Genomic DNA, 19715 nt, shown 5'->3' with positions numbered 1-19715 from the left:
GATGCAACCCTAAACCTCTACAAAGTGTTAATACCACCTCAGGACCAAATTCAGATGAGGCATTGTAATTGAATGACTCCCATTTCTATGGTCACAAACCACAGTGCTTCAAGAGCATCTTTTTATTATTATTGTGTTACTATAAACGATTTTACATGCATCAAAGACCTCCCTCAGTCATGCCCTCTCACTTTAGTATTTGACTGCTTGGACTGAAAAATGTGAAAACCCTATCCACACGATAGATTTCATTCATTTATGCTTTTCCTCGTCTTCTCGCAGAATACTTGATTGCAGGTGAGTTTAGCAAAAGTCACCGAGACACTATTTTTGTTTGCACTTAATAAGCATTTCTATTTCAATCCACTGTTTGCCTAATCTCCCCGCTGTATGCTGTGCCATGGCAGAGCTGCTATTGTAGATAAGAAATTGCTTGGCGTAAACATGCATAGTAATACGAACAGTAACCGTGGGTACCAAAGCCTCCCACTAGCATTTTTCCAAGTGTCAAATATCTATGGTTACGTTTTAGGTACCCACGGCCCCTGTCTCTCCTGACAGCATCTCTTCAGCCAGCAAGTCACTGCCTGACAATTTATTAGTGGTTCAAACTCCATGAACCTGACTAAACACATGCTGGTCTCAAGGGTGTGGACTGAGTTGGCAGATTCTATGCTTAAACAAGTACATGTCATTAACGAAGCTGTGTGGTGCTGCCTTGTGCAATGTATACCATTAAGGAGACATACAGGAAGGGTAAGACGAGGAGGCAGGCTCATGGTTCATGCTATTTTATTCACGGGCAAAATTTTCATGTCACACCTCGCCAAGGAAGCTTTGCAATGTGGTTCAGATTATATTGCAGCATTTGGCTTGAAGTGTCCCAAAACAATCTGTTGCTGTGTGAATATGTTTTGTCTGATCTGATAGAAGAGTTGTGGGAAGAAAACTGTGCCAAATACCAAATCTTTTCCAGGCATTTCTCTGCACAGCATAGTGTCACACACAACAACAAAAAACAAATCTCAGTTTTGCAACAGTAATGGTGTAAAAAGGCCAGTCTCTCTGAGTATTTGCAATTAAGGCTGAGTAAAATATTTTCTTATCCTACAAGATCACGAACATTTGGCTTGAAACCTGCCTTAGTATAGTGCCATCCTTTTCTTCAGCCATAACGGGTTATCATTTTATTTCTTTTTAATCTCTCCCATCCGGTGCAAAGTCACCTGGCTAGGATTCATTACAGCAATTCCAAACCAGATGAGGCTGTAATACAAATAAAAGTGCATTCCGTGTATCCTAATTGTCAGCCTGAATACCTGTATTAACCAGTGCTAAGGAAGTGGGATTCATAACACATTCGCCAGGGGGCCTCTTTCGCTGATAAAGCTAGTTTGAATATCTTTTAATATTTAGTAGGTGGACTGGCAAAGAGCCGGCATTTTGCAGCTTGTTTACACAGTTTAGCACTAAGGAAATGTTTCTATTCGACATTTTAAAAATCTGAATTTAACCAGTACAATAATTAATTAATGTTCATTGTATTTGTGGTTTTGTGGGGTTATTTGAACTACTCTTATGCTGATCGGTTGGTGTGTTTATACTTATCATTTTAAAGGTTGCCAGGGAAACTTAGAGCACTCTTTTTTTGAAGAAAATAATTCAAGTGAATTGTGCCAGTCATAATTTTTAAACAGGTTTGCAAGTGGTCTGTTACATAATTATGATAAGAGAATATGGCCTTTGATATTTATGATGTTCCTAACATTTACTTTAGGTAAAAAAAAAAAACAAAACAAGTCTCCTCCTACATGACAGACTTGGAAGACCACAGCTGTGGTAGTTTAAATATGTTAATCATATGAGCATCTGGTTTATAGAGTTTTTTCCTAATGTCACAACACTGACTACAATGTTTCCATGGATGATCATATTACTGATTCATAAAACTGACTTTTATAAATTAAAAGAAAAGAAAAAAAAAACCAAAAAAACCCAAAACACTCCATTTTAAGGCAGTATCTGGGACATATTTCAGAAAAGTGGTTAGGCCTTTGCCTCAGACCCAGATGATGCTTCTATGGCTGCGTCAAAACTGTGATCCTGAAACCGCTGTGACAGCTGCAAGGTCAAATGCCTCCTGCCCCCTTCCCTTGGGCTCTGCCTGCCCGTGTGCGTGTGGCGGGCTGGCCCCGGCCAGCAGCAAAGCTTCGCGGAGCCGCTCGCTCCCTCCACCCCACGGGATGGGGGAGAGATGGAAGACCAAAAGTGAGAAAAGTTGTGGGTTGACATAAAGACAGTTTGGTAAGAAAAGAAAAGAGAAAAAAAAAAAAAGTTGAAAAAACCAAGTGGCGTGAAGGCAATCACTGAGCAGTGGCTACCTTCAAAAAACCCCGTTTGAGGTTTATTGCTGAGCATGACGTCATATCCCTTTGGTCAGTTGGGGTCTGCCGTCATGGCTGTGTCCGCTCCCAACCTCTTGCCCACCCCCAGCTTGCTCACTGGGAGGGCAGAGCAGGAAAAAGAGAAAGGCTTGATGCTGTGCAAGCACTGCTCAGCAACAGCCAAAACACGGGTGTGTTACCAACACTGCTCTGGTCATAAATCCAAAGCACTGCACCATATGGGCTGCTCTGAAGAAAATTAACTCCATCCCAGCCAGAGCCAGTACAGCACACTGCAAATTATCTCACGTACACAGAAAGGCAACTCTGTGCCTGTCCAAAGCTACCTGAAAAGAGCTTAAAAACTGAGCATGTACCACAGGCGAGTCAGGGTACGGAGGCTCCGTCTCAGCCTGTTAAAGGCCCTGAACAGCCTTTCTTGGATATGCTCTCCTCATCTGCACCTCCCATCCACTGGCAGGATCAGTTCCGAGGTCACCTCTGATAGCAGGGATGGTGGGAGTAGTGAAACTCTCCCACAAGCAGAACTCAGTAACGATCAAGGTACTCAGCAAGGAACGTCCTCTAATCACTAGATTATTTCATACAAAAGATGGTGGATAGCTATCCTTCACTTTTCCTTGGAAGAAAGCGTGTGCCTTATGCTCCCAGCTGCATACTGCAAGGACAGGGATGTGTTTCCTTTGCAGCCTGAGCAACCACTGAGCCTGTGATTTCAGGCAGCTGCTCTTCGCTAGCTCACGGGTGCTCTGTTCAGCAAGCTTCAGATTTCGGACCCTGCTTTGAGATACCTAACTCTACAGGCACCAGCCACCGAAGTTGAGTCTAAGATCTGCAAAAGACCTAGTTCCCTCCCGAGCAGCATCTGGAGACCAGGATATACCCAGGCACCCAAAACGGCAATGTACATCTGTGTTCAGGCACCTTCAAAATCCGAGCTTATCTTCAGTAGTGAGATAGCCCAATCAAGCCAGGTTCACGATCTCTCTTACTTGGCTGTATCACTTCCAAGAGTGAACTCTCTGCCATGCACTCCATTAGGGTTTTTGGACAATGTTGTTTGCTGGCAGATTTAAATGCACCTTCTGCCCTACTGACTTCAGTTTTGCTTAATCAGGGTGACAGCAGAGATGGCTAAGCCTCCTCACAACCCAAACCCTGCTATTAGGTAACAGCATCTACAGAGACATACACTACCAGGAAACAAAATGCACAGTACATTGCACTTCCAAACCACCATGTAACAGAATGACCTTGTGATTGCAAAGTCCCCCAAAATCCAATCTCACTGCCACGTGCAGTGCACATACCACCTTCAGCCACCATTTCAGGAAACAAGCTGGTTTCGGACTGATAGCATCCCTTATATAATCACCCTGGTAAATATTTATTCAGAAAATAGCTTTAAGCCATGGATTGAGGTAATCAAAGTGATAAATAATAGGATCTTTTTGTTGTATTAAGTGGCCCATAAAGTATAATATTGACCTCTTTCAATAGCAGTAATGATGCAAAGGTGTTTTTCTCTCTCCACAGGCCCAACAGGTGCCTGGATTTTCAAACTAGGGACTGACCCCCTTCAGATGTCTACAGTCAGCACAGAGTTGCATGGTCCATGTTTTATCCCTTTCCTTCTAGCAAAACTTTTTTTACCTTCAGCTTATTGCTTTAACTGCCATTTTTTAGTTGCATCCACCTGTTTTCTCTTGGTTTCTGCATCCTTTGGACTGGGACGGACTTTACAATTGCAAACCCTCTGTCACAGGGAGGATCTCTTCTATGATAGCAACTCTCAAACATTGCCACAAAACCAAATCCATATGCAAATAACTGCAAAAATAAGTAACTACAAAAACAGAGAACTGCAATAATGTTTAACCAATAGGGAATTGCTTCTGAATATTTGGGGACAAATTATGCCATTTACAGTCTCTCATGAAGAAGCATTTGACACGAGTATGGCAGGGCCTTCAGAATGCAGTAAATGATTGAACAAAGCATCAGACGATATTGAACTGTCTCAGGTAAAGTACTGCAGTCAGAGGAGAGCTATTTAATATGTAGCTACTTTTTTGTTGTTATTTCACTGTTGAAATGGAATAAAGACAAAATGGACTTTTCTCTCTTTTAACCATCTGTACTTCAGCTATTGACTTAGCCACCTTTTATTCCTAGAAAGTAAAATTTACCCTAGTAATAATCCCCTTAAATGCTGTGAAGTAAATAAACTTTCAAATGGAGTAAGTTCTTACAATTTACCTAATAATTTCACTACTCTTGGAAATTTTAAGATTTTTGAAACAGAAACTTTTATACATCCAATTCATCATAAATTTATTGCAACAGAACCCATCAAGATGAATTTGGTTGACATTAATGTAAATGTCATCCGTATTTCTGTAGGTGCTCCATTACAATTTCTCTGCAGTTAAATTTTAGGCAATCATTACTTAAAATGAAGCCTACCCTCGATTTTTCTCCCCAGTATATCTTCTGGCCATACATAATGTAACTTGAACCTTGAGCTGAATAGGTATTGCTGCTCTGTCTGTGCCACTAAACTGCACTATCACGGACACACAATTTAGGGTTTTGTATCTGGTCAGTCTGGAATGAGTATCATAAATGGAAAAAGTTATAGAACATGCCCAATTAAATGAAATTCCACATTCCCCTTAAGTTAAAAGAGGTGAAAGTGTCTTAAATTGCATAGAAAAAAAAAAATCCCACCTTTTTGCAGAAGGAGGGATCAATGTTTCTGTAGCATTGATCAGAGACTGAAGAAAATCCTGTGAAGGAAAAATGCTTGGGCCTTATAATTAGACATGGGGATTTTAAAAATGGCATAGCTGTATTTTAGAGCAAAAATGGTGAAAAAGATGTTTTGTAATCTTTTTAGGCAAGGTGGGGATTTTGTTAACATAGATCACCCAAAAGGTGCCGAATGTCCTCCCAGTCTGAACCCATGATAAGTTTCTGACAAATCCTGTACTTCTGAGCCATTTATGCTACTAGTTGCATGTGACATATACATAGTTCTGAAGGATTCATGGAGGCAGCCAGCAGAAGAGGTATTCAACCTCCGTGCTGCATCTCACACCCAGACCAAAAAAAAAGGATTAAACAGACTAAAACAGTTCCTGCTGTAGGCAAGGGAGAACTTGCAGAAAGTCATTCTTCAGGTGCATGTGGGGAAATTTGCCACCAGAAGGGCCAGGGAGGAACGCAGTAAATTCCAACACACCAAAATTATGTTCACCGTATGTATGATGTTCATATGCAACAGACTTTTGCATTTGTAATACACACTGCCTTAGGGGGAGTTGGGGGAAGAGTTTTGCAAAGAATGAAATTGTTCTCTTAAAAGACAAAAAAATTATACATGAATGATAAAAAGCATAGAGATGACAGAAATCAGTTACCTGTTTTATTCCTGATGTTTCACAGACATAACTCAGCAGTATAGATTTAACCATTTAACCACAATTCTCTATAATTATAGCAACTGCTCAAGCATACCTCTCACGCTCACTCCACAGCTGAAATCTTCTCCTTCTTCTAAAATTTGCATCTTTTGCATTTGTGCCCCTTAGTATTTCCACACGGACAGAAAAATTAATTATCAATGTGCACATTCAAATATTGATTAAAGGGGGTGGGGGGGTGCTTGGTTTTTTCTAAATAGGATTTGGGTTGTGCTTATAAAGAAAAAATGAAACTTAATTTGGCAACACTGATTACAGGATCTGTGAATTTAAAGGAATTTGGGCAGGACTAGGTCCAAGTGACATTGTTCAAGAGAATATGACCATCTTTACAACCTGTAGGAATTATTTGGTGAGATAATCCTAACTCTTTTGCTGCAAACACTGAAGTCTCTGGTAGTCAATGAGTAAAAGTTGAAATCATCTTGGTGTTTGTTTCAAGGATTTACAGGTCAGTATTATTTTACGTGAGTAACATAAGGAGCTCTAAGTGTGGCTCAAGAGCAACCAGAAGTAGAGAGGCCAAGAGAACTGATCTCTGTTACTTTGACAGCTACATTGCTCGTGTTTAGCAAGTATTTTACTACCAACAGACATCTTGGATGGGTGCCCCTGGGTTTTAATTCCTATTCAGTTGTACAAGAGTTCAATAAGTACCTTACTCTAAAGAAATCAAAACACTGGATGCAGGAATTCAGTTTCGAGCTTTTCATTCTCTCAGCAGGAAACTATTGTTCTTCTTTCCAAATAGTTAAGAGCAACAAGAAAATCAGCAAAATATTCAGAGAATGGAAATGTTTGAGGTAGAGAAGAAGGGAATCACTTACATATATGTGTTTCTGAGATTTGAAAATTTGTTTTTCAACTCTGCTCACACTTACATTTCCTCCCCACTTACTGCTGCTTGCTAACAGTAAACTTTGTTCAATTGTGTCAGAGCTAACAGGAAAACGATAGTACCTCACCCACCAGATTCAAACAGCAGGAAGACAACTTTGCCAAAAAATAAGTAAGTAAATAAATTACTTTTTAAAGCACCGATAAGTAACATCAGTAAAAGTTTTCTTATTGATGTGTCCATGCTCTAAGCAGCAGACAGAGAAAGACCAGATGACTCTACTGTGGGTTACAGCCTGCTCACTGAACAGGAAACCACTCTCGGCTTTGCTCTTTGTTCAAAAGCTGCTGCTAACCTAAATTAATTTGTAATTCTAAGAGTGGGGCAGTTGAAACTCAAAGATTTGTGCTGGTATTTCGGAAACATTGGGCAATTCCAAGGGTGGATGCTTAGATACTAGATAAAATAAGTATTATTACTGCAATGATCCATAAACGTTGCTGGGCAGGCTGATACACAGCTATGGTCCAGTGGGTAAAGAGGGTGATGGCAAGAGAACCATCACCCAGGACACCAGAGGAAGGTCAAGATCTGTTTATGAGAGGGTTAGCTCCTATCCCTCTAAGCAAATTCATCCCTCAAACAACGTACTGAATATGCTAAAGAATCAAAAAGGCTGTTACAATACTTATGTCTAAATGAGTAGAGCTCTCTGTAGCTGCACCAAACTTAGAGCCATAACTGAACAAAAATGTAAGGTTTGACACAAGATTGTTGAATTTCCAAATCTGCCAAATCATTTTTCAAATTTCATTATTACCCTTGCAGCTTTCACTCATTCTGTTAAGCTTAACTCTTTGAGAAGTTTCATAGAACAATGGCAATTTCTAATTTTAAAGTGGATTGTTTTTTCTTTCTTTATGGCTTCAGATCTTGCCCAAACATATGTGCAACAATGAATCTGGATATGCATCCAAAAGGTAAAATTCTTTCAGTACTCAAAAAGGAATTACTATAGCATATCTTTTTACCATACTTCTTACTTAGAGTCAGTGATAGTTGATAACATGCAAGGCGTAAAGGATCAGAACATTGTAAGATCATAAAAATTGAAATTACTTATAAGAAAAAAGGAAAAGAAATGGATGTCCAGTAAATGGAAATTGGATACCCACTAATGAAGAAAGCAAAAAGGTGTTTACTTCCAGAGTGCCCCAAAGAAATGTTGGCTTTGTGATGTTAGACACTGCAAAAAGCCATCAATAAATCATCCTCTTGCTGGAGACTGAAAACATTACATATGGCTGATGACTTCTAGAAAGCAAGTAAGGGAACTGTCCTTCCTCTGCCGCTACTCATGAAGAACTCCTCTCTTTTTACCCTTTGCTGTTCCAAAACAACGAGACAGTGACACAGGATCTCTAAATCCAATTCGATGACAGGTTATGGTCAGTAGTAAGCACGTGTTTAAATCACATTGATTTCATAAGTAAAACACTACTCCTACTTATGTCAGTGGAAAATGATAACATATTTCACAACCATAGCTGAGCTAAGAGATATTTAATGCAAAGCATGTAGAATTATCTAACTAAATAGGGGCACAACTAGCCAGATACGTTTATTTGGTATACCGTGTTTATTGTGTTATGTGATGTTTGCTTTAATTCATTCAGTATCAGTATAATACAGAAGATTTAGATTTGGGGCTGGAAAAAGCAGTTCTGAAAAAATAAAATGCAGCAGTCTATCATCTTATTGCAAGTCTTTTATCCTCTATGGATAGCTGGCCATATCACAAAAGCTCACCATAAGTGGCATTTATTCGCATGCCTTTTTCAGTCTCTGAAGTGAAGCCTCCCTAGTCTTATGCTTGGTCTTGGAATTAAACCTGTGCAGTTCAGGAAGAGTCTACTTGTCTTGCCTAACCCATCCACAGGCTAGAGGAAGATGCCAATATACTTAACAGGATGAGTTTTTACACCATACTTTTGCACCAGACAGAAAAAAGATGACTCTGAAAACTCCTATGCAGGTTCTTCCTTGCAGCATTTCCAGCCTCATTTTTTTCTGCTGAAGTGGTTAGGAGATACCTTGTCAGGGTTTATTAAATATAACCCACAAAACTTTATCGCTTTCTGTCACTGGCTGAAACACCACGAACAGTGAGCAAAAAAACCTCTGTGCATTCATAGACTCACAAAGTCAATGGGAACAGATTTACCTTCTGCTTTCTCAAGAAGGGTTATGTTTCTGACATTGGCTTTTCATGTACAAATTGCTAACCTGTCACCCTTTTGAACAGACTTTTTTAAGGTCACTATGAAAAGCAGGCAAGGTTGCCACAAAATGCACACAATTTTATTCCATTGTAAATTAATGAAAAAATCATTTATTCCCTTTTATCCTTTGACATCAGGCATTCTCTGTCAACTGGCAGAAACACACCCACGCATTTGCCATAGAAATCTAACACCTTACTATTGTTATAACTGATATACTCCATTTATTAATTTCACAGAGGATGTAGCAAAGCAACAAAAAATTTTCAGACTGAACAAAATATGATCAGTCCCTATAGCTTGAGAAGACTCTGACTCCTGTGAGCTGTAGCTTGTAGTGAAAAAATATTGATGTCAGAAGGTCTAGCTGATTGCAACTACCTGGCACAAAGATTCTGTCCTCTTTCATCCCTGTACAACAGACAGTGCAACAGAAGCCAGGAAACTGGATGTTCCAGGGTGATATATATAGTAAATAGCAGAAATACTGTCACCCCAAGCAGTGAGCCTCTTCTACAGTCTTCCACCACCCAGATGGGCGTGCAGCACTTCTCATTCTGAAGGCCCCATATGTACAGCATAGCTGACAGAATGAAATATTCATCTTCACTACCAAAATGTCATCCTTAAATAACATGAAGAGTGGTTTCTAGCTGGTTTGCACTCCTCAGCTAGCACAGAACAAATATTTGGGCATTCACCTTACATAAAGGGAATGCCCGCAGGAGAGCAGCCACGCTGCCTCTCCCTTCACTCACGCTGTGCAAAGGAGGCCTTAGAAGAAAAGGAGAGGGAGGGCTGGACTTCCTCCAAACTCTGGTGATCCCAGTGTAACACAATAGATTATAAACTGATCTGGACATCAAATTGTAAACTGATGTTGGATAGCAATAAATCACCCCAAAGGCTTGTGTCAAACAGTCTCCTTTTAGCATTAAGCCATGAAATGCATGGCTAACAGCTTCAGTGTTTACCACTGTTATTCATTTCTTAGTGGAGAACAGAATGACCATTTTTTTAACTAACAGAAGTAAAAAGGCTACAATTTAAGACACTGACTACCTTTTTAATTTTTATATCGGTACCACCCTAATTATCCTCTCATCTGCATCAGTTGTCCTGGGTAATACTATTGCTAGGTTTTCTTCTGATCTGCACCAGCATAACTAAACAGAAAATCAGACAACTAGTTTGCATGAATAACTCTCCCTCCCCCCGCCGTGAGTGACCCTCTGAGCAGAGATAAAATACTACGTATATTGAATAAATGAACATTCAATGCCATCTGCTGGGGTATACAAAACTCTGCAATACCAGGCTCATGCGGTGTTCAGACCTTAAAAGAACAATAGTGACAAATGTAAAGAGGCTGTTTAGGTAAAGACTGGCTTCTTCCAAAACACAGCTGGAAGGGCGGGTTGTGGGATGCTGCCCACCTTTCACATACTTGCACAGGGTACAACACCTGGGCATGAAGTGGGTCTGGTTTTAACTCTGTCCTTGGCATAAAAGGGTTTCAGTCCATAATTCTCCCTTCCTCCTAAGCATTAGAGCAAGCTGTAACTATATGTTATAGGTTAGGCTTAATAGAAGGAATTTCATGTTCTGCTTTTGAAATCAGGCTATTGGATAGCCACAGATGCAAGATTTGTGAGGCCACAGGCAGCCCAAGCAAGGATTACTTCAACAGCCCAGAACAAGAGCACGTTCTGGGCAAGGACATACCGTGGCTGTTGTGCATTAAACAGTCACTGGATTAAATGTGTCAATCAGATTAAGGGCAAAACTTGGGAGTCTCTTCTCAAGTAAACACACTTTCTTGTTCACCAGCTCTTTAGCCCTGTAACTCATGCTCTCCTGGCTATACCATGAGACAACATCCATGCGCAGACAGCTACTACCGAAAATTGTTTATAGCCTGGTAGTTGGAGTGCTCTCGGTGTTGGGAAACATTAATTTGGAGCGTCTCAAGCTGAAATCAGGGCTCCAATTTCCTGGGCAAGTGCTGTACTACTACAGAAAAGACTTGAGCACAACTCATTTTCCAGTTCAGTCTTGAAAGCAGGAGGTCAGATATTCTTCTGCCACTAAAGGAAGAAGATACGTTTCTATTCAGAAGAGGGATTTCCAGACCAGGATCCCCAGGCTCACCAGGGTGAGCCCTTACAGCTCTGCACCAAGCAGAAAAACTCGGAAGAGTGGACTCCAAGCACATCCTTCTCTGCGTATTTTCTGTGGGCGGGCTTAGACGTGCTAGTGGTTGTGAATCCCATTTCCACACAGCTACTTCCTCATGCATTGCATAGGGCATCAAACTCATGGCTGGATTCGCTTCATCTCCTTTGTTTTAGTATCTGTAAAATACTGTGGAGTTGACAGATTTTTTTAGTCCTTTATATAAGTTATTAGTTATTATATAATTTTCTACGGAATGACACCTGCTGACTTTTTTTCTCCATTTCTCACAGAAAACAGAAGGACTATTCCTGTTGATACCTATAATTTTGTAAGTATCACACTGTTCTTCCTAAAATTTTACTTTTATTTCACTTCACTGTCTTGGCTATAACACTGGCAAGAGAAAATGTAATCCTCACTGCTTGGTAATGTAAAATAAAGTATGAGAATTTTGAAGTATGTATGAGAACTTTTACTTTGTTGTAGTGGGAGCTAGATTAGAGAAGTGACTCACTCATTAGTCAATTGTCCATTTATGGTCTGAATCTAAAATACAACTTTACCATAAGATCATGTCAAAATAACAGGAGTCAAGCTGAACAAGTATGTAAGTCATAAACCTCAAGGTTTAATATGTAACCAATGCAAATGAAAGCCGAAAAGCTAACAGTACACGTTTCCATGTCTTCCCATTTTTATCTGAAAGCTGGTTTTGAGTTTCAGCTCAGGCATATAAGAAAAGACTGTAATTACATTACAAGTCAGAGAAAGATGAAAAGAAAGCACAGGTCTATTGCTTAATAAGCAAGTTGAACAAGTAAAGGATGACTAAAGAAGGTTGATGCAATCAATACTTTGGCTGCTTCAGGTTTCATAGAAAGGTTAATTACAATCAATATGGAATTAATACCAGCTAGAAGGCAGTAATAGTGCAGAGCAGAACACGGAAAGAACAGTCAGGAGAATATTTACTTATGCTAAAGCACTTAAGGAAGTATTTAAAGTAAATTCTGAGACACTAATTGATTATTTTTGGAAAGTCTCCAAGGAGTCCTGAGTTCCTAAAGCAATGGAAAAGAACAGTGGTAACCTTAGTTTCTTACAAGAAAGCAAGCAAATCCTGAGGGTTCTTTGGATACCTGGAGAAACTATTAAACAAAGTCAGTCTGAAAGCATCTTTTGGAAATAATAAGTCTGATATGTAAAAAATTGCTAATGTGAACATGAAGAACATCTCATCAACTCCTCAAACCAAAGTAATTTCCTTCTCGGCAGAAATATGACCATAATGGGGAGAAAGAGAACAGTAGACGTGAGGTATCTTGATTTTTGTTAGGTCTTTGACATTTCCCAGAAGACAGTAGAAACCTGGAAACCTGGTCTAGATGAAAATGTGTGAAGTGTTTGCACAACTGATTGAAAAAATACCCACCTGCAGCCTGGCTGCCAGCAGTTTGCTACTGAACTGGAAAGAGTTATGCAGCAGAAGAGCCTGCAGACCCAGGTATCCTGCAGGGCTCTGTCTAGTGTGTGCTGGTGTTTTTTTATGTACTGTTATAAAAAGGCAAACCTCACCCTGAAATGTGTGGTCAAGAACACTTCTTGGAGGTCTTCCTGATGTTGGAATAAAGATGTGTACAGCCTGGAGAGAGTTCACATGAAAGCAACACTGGCAATATGAGGGTCAAAACCTTTTAAGGTGGTTGACAACTCTGGGAAAGCTTTAAAGAATTGCTTTTGCTTAGTTTAAGAGTGAGAAGACTTAAAGGAAATACAATCATAGGCATTAAGCATAATAAGAGCTGAAATAAAGTGGAGAGTAATCAATTTTTTTAGTTTCCTTGTAGGGTAAAACAAATTGGTTTAATTTGTAGCGCTCGAGAAAAAAACATGAGCTGAAAGGACAGTTAACTAGCAGAAGAAGAGACCTTGGGAAACTATTGATTCCCCATTACTAGTGAGTTCAAGCAGAGATAAAAACAAACATCAGGAAAGATCCAAGGGCGTGGATGCACCTATACTGTCTCTGGTAATAAAATGTGACTTACAGAGACACTGGGTGCCCTCAGCTGAGTTCACGCGGCAGTAATCTCAGCTCTGTGCTCTTTGTGCATGTCTCCTCCTGAAGGGAGCCTGCAGTTATCTTCCAGCACGTAAACAGTGAGTATGAAGGGTGGAGCAAGACTCCAGAAAATAATCTTGAACAAACCTAGTACAATTGTGTAGACACATCCAGAGACATCCCGAGTCGCTCTCAGCACCACATTTCTGCGGACTCCACTGTTCAATACGTACGTGCTATCGCATTCCCTTGCACTGCACATTTGCTAGCACAAATTCTCAAAAACAGGGCATGTTTTTATTTTAAAGTATGGCATTTGTGATGAGCTAGTTAATATATTCTTGCAAGTAACATATGTAAACAGTCAGTACAATACAAATACCACATGGATAATATTATAATGAAAGGCACAGTTTCAAATGTCTGCAATGATCATAAAAGCAAACACTCTCATTATATGTTCAAGAGTGGTGACTGGCCAAATTCAGAGAGACACCTGAACTGTCTCCCAAATGGCTGTTTTACGAATCTAAATAAAAAATTTAGATCCTCAGAAGCCTCGCTCAACTACTTTCCAACCCTTCAATTTCCATCAGAAAATTTCCTGTGCACCAAAAAGTCTGGTTCTGGTAATCAAATATTTCCAAATCTGAAATTAATCTTGAACTTAAATTTATTTGTATTATCTGTGTATCTCTTCTTCTATCCAGAACAAAGATTTGACAATGAAAGGCAAGAGTGACTTACAGTCTTCTTCCAAGGCATATGAGGAGGAAGAAGGTGATTATGAGACTGTAAATTCTTCCACTCTGGAGGCCATTCATGCTTTGAGAATCCTTCCTGCCAAACCTATACAAGAATCCGAATATGCAGGTAACTTTTGCTGTCTGTGGAAAGTGAGTCAAACCTAGAGGTAAATAGGAACAGTCCAGACTTGGGGTTTTCAGTCTGGATTTTTTTTTTAAATGAAATAGTTCGACTGAAAAATAAAACACCGGTGGGCAGGAACAAGAGAAGATCTTTGTCTGCATCTTCATATTCAACAGTTACCCTTATTGCCATTAGATTATGTTAAATTAATAATTACATGCTGGTTTTGTAATTTTAATATTACCTTCGTGGGAGAAATTCTATGATACCATTCTACCTGGAATGTGTAAAAACCTGACTGGTCAAACCCACAACTGTTTCAGAAAAGCCTGCTGCTATTTAAGCCTAGAAACCTTTCAGATGGAAAACGTATTAAAGAACACATGAAACATTCCTCCAGATGATAATTTGCAGATGAAGAATTGTAGTATTCTTTTTAAAGGTGTTCTCTGCCGCTTTTGATAGCAGTAATAAGCAATTACTTTGAGTGTATTTCTCAGGCATTCTTAACCTTGCAAGATAGCTGCATTAATCAAGTTTTGGTTTACTAAAGCCATTCTAAGTCACATTTAATACCCAAACATACACAGCCAATTAATATCCCATTTACAGAAGTGAAATATCATCCTGGCTATCCATTGCTCAAAGCCATTATAAACACTCTGTGGAGGTTTTAAATCATTAAAAAACTGGAGTGAAATCCTAGATGAGGAAGAATGGAAACCAGAAACCAAAAATATCTGAAAATACAGAATCAATATATGTATGAAAGCTTGCTCCAGTTCACATCAAAGTCAGCAAAGATTCTTCTGCTGATTTTTGTGGGAGTTAGTTTGATGTCTAAACAAATAGATGGCTTTTAATGTAAGTAGATTTATTAGTGTGTGAGCAGATCACAATCAGTCTGAACATCCAGATATTCTACATTATGTTCCAAAGACTCATTTGCACATTTTATTCGGAAATCTGAAGTAACTAACTTCCCAATACTGTTTTTACCTTGGTTAGTAGGGAACACTTTCAGTCAGCAGTCAGCATCTTTTGTTGTTTATGTAAGACTGTCTTAAATACTAAAAAGACACCATTCTTGTTTTGTGATTTCAGAGAAAACACATTAAAAAAAAAAGCTGCTTTTTGCCTGTGTGTTATGCCCAGTAACTATAATGTGGCAGGATACAAGAGTGAGGAAAGGTCTGAAAATGTATTTCAAAAGGCAAAATTCAATGCTAACATCCCATTTTGTCATCTTTCCCAGACTAATAACAATGCCCTTGAGACATAAAATTAATGACTCGAAAACACATGCTAGTAAACAACCTGTGCGTTTCTTTTAGATGGCCATGGGTGCAGTATTTATTAAAAGCTAAAGTAAAAATTTAAAAGCTCTCTAGAGAGTAACCCCCCCACACAACCCTTGCAAAACCAGAGCACCACAATGGCGTTGGCAAGCACAAAGGTTCAAATGAAAAACAAATTCACTAATCTATTCACAGTTCAGGTCAAATGTCTGCCTTAACTGCATCCCAGCTTATGAAGGTGCTTTTTTTTAAACACAGTGAGGGGGTTAACCATAAAACTATTACCAGCATCATGCTTATGTCCCCAGTACAGCTACTAAAATAACAGCTAAGTTCTGAAAAGGAAAATATTAAAATGCTATGAAAAATAACAAGATCTGACCTGAAAAAACCAAATTTTGAACATTAAAACCTCTTCTGCTTAAAACATAATATTACTGAATTACTCAGGCTTGCTTTTTCTTCCTCTTTTACAGATAAACGCTGTTTAAGGCCTTCGGGTACCACTTCCCCAGGGAACAGCCAGCACACATCTCAGCCCCCTCAATACTCAGCGGTAAGTAAAGATCTTAAACCCTGTTGACAAACAGATTTCCCCTTTTCTGTGATGCCATTTAAAGTTAAGTGCAGTCTATTTAAAGCCTTAGCCACATAACATTTGACTGTACAAGGTAACACAAGTTCCTGTGAGCCGTTCCTGTTTCATTTTGCACCAATGTCCTCGCCGCTTGCTTTCACTTTTTGACCGCCGGGGGTTTACCAAGCATTAGAGGCATCCCAGTCAAAAGCAGCACTGTTTCTACTGGCCATAGTTCCAAGGATGATGACTAACATCACATCTGCATTTTGTTTTAACAGAAACATACATCTGTTCTGGAGGAGAGGAGCATGCCAAGCGTTAGAGGTATAATAAAAAAATCTACCCGTTTTAGCAATCAGAAATGGAAATTGTTGCTTCCATATTTACCTTCTGTACATAAGTAGAGATTGCAGATGATAGAATAGACATGGTTTTCAGAACAGCAGCTGCTTTCCAAAATAATCATACTGCAAATTTTGCAATACTGTTTCAACTATCTAACATCAAAGTAATTATTTACAAAAGGAGATATATTTTATCTCATGAGCTCCCTGTTCCTCCAGGGGGAGAGAAAAAAAGCCATTAAATTTAAAAAGCATGTTTTCCTTTTCCGTCCAATTATAAGGACATAAGAGAGGGGTGTGGGGGGGAGCCTGTGTCTCCTGTACTGTTCCACCAAAAGGCTGCAAGATCCCTGCTGTGCTTCGCTTCTCATTCTCATGATCTCATGCTTTTTGGCTCCCGATCCTTCTCAGGCATTTTGTATGAATATATTGTAAAGCATAATCTAACAACTATTTTTAAATAGTAGTATCAGCTTTAGCAATTCCTGCTAAGGATTTACATCCTAGGGTAATTATTTACAAAAGCTATCTGACAATGTTCTCTTACTAAGAATATGCTAATTATATGGTATATCACCTAGCATATATTTTTTCTCCATTGCTTTACCATTAACTTCAAAATCCTATAATTTTGAGTCACAAATGTACCTTCAATTTTTGTTTGTTCTGTTTTGTTTCTTGTGGGGAAATCAGAGACAGACTCATAAGACAGTTATCTTATTCTTCAAGAATCTAATGAGGTGTCCAACTATTAAATCCTTTGATTGATGGTTTTACTCAATCATAAGATTATTTTAAAAGTAGGTTTCTACATACTTTTCTATATACTTTTTTATATTTGATATACTTTAGATGCAGCAATATTTCATGAAGACAACTACTGAAGGATAAAATATCTGATTAACCCAGAAAGGGAATGCTATTTTCCTCTTAACATTTCAAAATCTTTGAACTATATGCTAAATACTGTCAAAAAGAATGCAATTGCCAAGCCAGGAAAACATGATCCTTTCTATGTTTGCTGTAACAGCTGATTTTCAAAGTATTATGATCAACCAGAAAAATAACACAAAAAATTCCACGGAAAACAGATTTGGTTTTTTTTCCTTTTAATTCATACTATAATACAAAACATAGAGCCAAATAATTCCTACAGATTATGAGAAAGTTAGCACTATAAAGCTTGCAAAATGAAAGGTTAGACTGATGCTTGTGAGTAAATCCTGATGTAGCTTGTAAAAAAACTGAATTGAGAGAAATTCAAGCAAGCCAGCTTCAAAATCTGCAGAAATCGGTAGGAAGGGTCCCACCAACAGTTTGTCAGTTTAGATAAAGAGTCAAATTCCACCAGGATTGTGTAGGTTGGATTTACATGTTTGTCTGCCTCTATGAGATGTGAGCTGACACTAAGAAAGATGAACCAAAGACAGTGAAGGCAGGTAAATTAAACTCTGCAGTTTGCAAATGCAGCTTAAACATATTTCTAGTATGTCTTGAGCTAATACAGGAATCTATTATTTTTAGATAATAACTACACTGTTATTAAATGTATCTTAGCATATATTCTCATGCCCAGTGCTATTAAGTGGCTTTGCCACAAGATGGCATGAACAGCACAGAAGAATTTTTGTTGATAGTTATTTTCTAGAATTGTTAAACATTTACGGTACCATTATTTTATTCAGAGCAATTTCTTATGGTTTACTTGAAGGAGAACTTAAGATGTAGTGCATGTCTTTTTGCATTAGTTAGGATTTCAGTATGTAGAACTTCTGAAAATATTTTCAAATCAAATAAAGATGGGGGGGTTATTAGTAAGATGTCCTATGTTCTTTTAAATAATCAGTTGTATTTTGTTAAATTTGCAAACAAACAAAAAATAGATTTACTTTCATTGCTTTTCAAGATTTTTATAAATTTCTATACAAAAATCAAAACAGACAAAAAAAAAATGCATTCCAAACAATTTGATAAGAATATATATAAAGACTATGAACAACCTTTAAAATTACAACATACCTGAATAAATATCACTCTTAAATGTTTCATTCTGAAAGCCAGAGGTAAAACCAAAGTTCACTCTGTTTTATGTAAAAAGATTAATTTTTTAATGATTATTTTATTTATTTTATATTGTAAGCTGAAATAAACAAAGCCACTTTTTTTTTCCCTGCTTTAACTTTAGCTAATTCCTAGTTATGTCTCTTATGAAATGAATGTGAGTGATATTAACCAAACGTACTTCGCTACAGTGCAGGAAGATTCTCAACACTTGTATGATCACCATAATTATCTAAGTACACTTAGTATTGTATTTTATATGGAGAGGAGCACAAATGGTTGAGAATAAGTTATAAATTGCACCTGAATCCATCCTTAAGAAAGACTAAATCAAGTACAGACTGAACGAAATCCACTCCGCTTCCAGTAAGCCTTGTTCAAAGCCCATTGGCTTCATGTGCAGACCAGTCAACAAAAACATCCACCCAAGTGACCTCCGTCTCAGGTCTAGGCTGTGACTTGCCTTCATTCCCACACATAACAATCTCCACTGAACCTCTCAAGCTTCCAACCCTTGCATCCAGGTTCGCAGAAATTAATGCTTCCCATTTGGCAGCAGGAAAAGTTATGGAGATACAGATGAGTTGGGTAGGATGAATGCTGTGAGGACAGACAGCAACATGACCTTGGAGCTGAGTTCTGGAGGTGGAGCTGGGGAGGGGGAAGGATGGTGGTGGACTGCCAATAACACTAATAACAATACCAGAATAAAGCTATACCTTTATTTGTGAACTATATGGACAGCACTTTATTAACAATTATTAATAATTATTTTTAGGAGACAGAGTGAAAACACATGGACTCCAGGTAAGCAGAATCTTTCATCAGTTAAAATTTTTACAGGTCATTTTGCTATTGAATATATTTTTAACAGCAATTTTGCTAGCGCTAACGAAATGACAAGAGAACTCATATCTGCAGTCCTACATTATCTCACTTATTTGCATTCATGGTTCATGTAGATGTCTTTTACCCCTCAGTGATTTTAAAATGGCATATTAAAGTATGATGTTATGTGTTGTAGAGTACATAAACCCTTTAACTATCGACACAGGCATGTCTGCTTAATCTAACTCTTTACATTTCTCTCAGTAAAACAAGGAAAAAAGTTCACACAGATTTTTGTTTCCTCTCTTTTCCAGAACCCTGTGCCTCCCCCACGGTAAGATTACTTACGAGATCGCTTACCTGCAGTTCCTCGGGGAACTCAACGCTAATGAACGCTCACATCCATCTGTACCACTCATGGTAACGAGATGACTGGAAGTGAGCCGGCATCCTTTTACTACTTGGCTCTGTTTGCACCTTTTTA

General features: G+C 38.6%; 1 protein-coding gene across 1 annotated transcript in view; it reads left to right on the top strand.

Moving 5' to 3' along the window:
• The window catches only part of CLNK (cytokine dependent hematopoietic cell linker), a 62636-nt gene that overhangs the window by 20631 nt on the left and 22290 nt on the right, over positions 1 to 19715 (top strand). Inside the window, exons 3-10 of the mRNA XM_054825029.1 lie at positions 6828 to 6899; positions 7659 to 7708; positions 11479 to 11516; positions 13961 to 14123; positions 15895 to 15974; positions 16277 to 16322; positions 19182 to 19210; positions 19546 to 19565. Coding sequence (XP_054681004.1) covers positions 6828 to 6899; positions 7659 to 7708; positions 11479 to 11516; positions 13961 to 14123; positions 15895 to 15974; positions 16277 to 16322; positions 19182 to 19210; positions 19546 to 19565 — 498 coding nt within the window. The remainder of the gene's footprint in view (positions 1 to 6827; positions 6900 to 7658; positions 7709 to 11478; positions 11517 to 13960; positions 14124 to 15894; positions 15975 to 16276; positions 16323 to 19181; positions 19211 to 19545; positions 19566 to 19715) is intronic.

This window comes from Grus americana, chromosome 4 (assembly GCF_028858705.1).
Source record: "Grus americana isolate bGruAme1 chromosome 4, bGruAme1.mat, whole genome shotgun sequence".
Classification (NCBI taxonomy): Eukaryota; Metazoa; Chordata; class Aves; order Gruiformes; family Gruidae; genus Grus; species Grus americana.
This window is presented reverse-complemented; position numbering and strand designations above follow the sequence as displayed.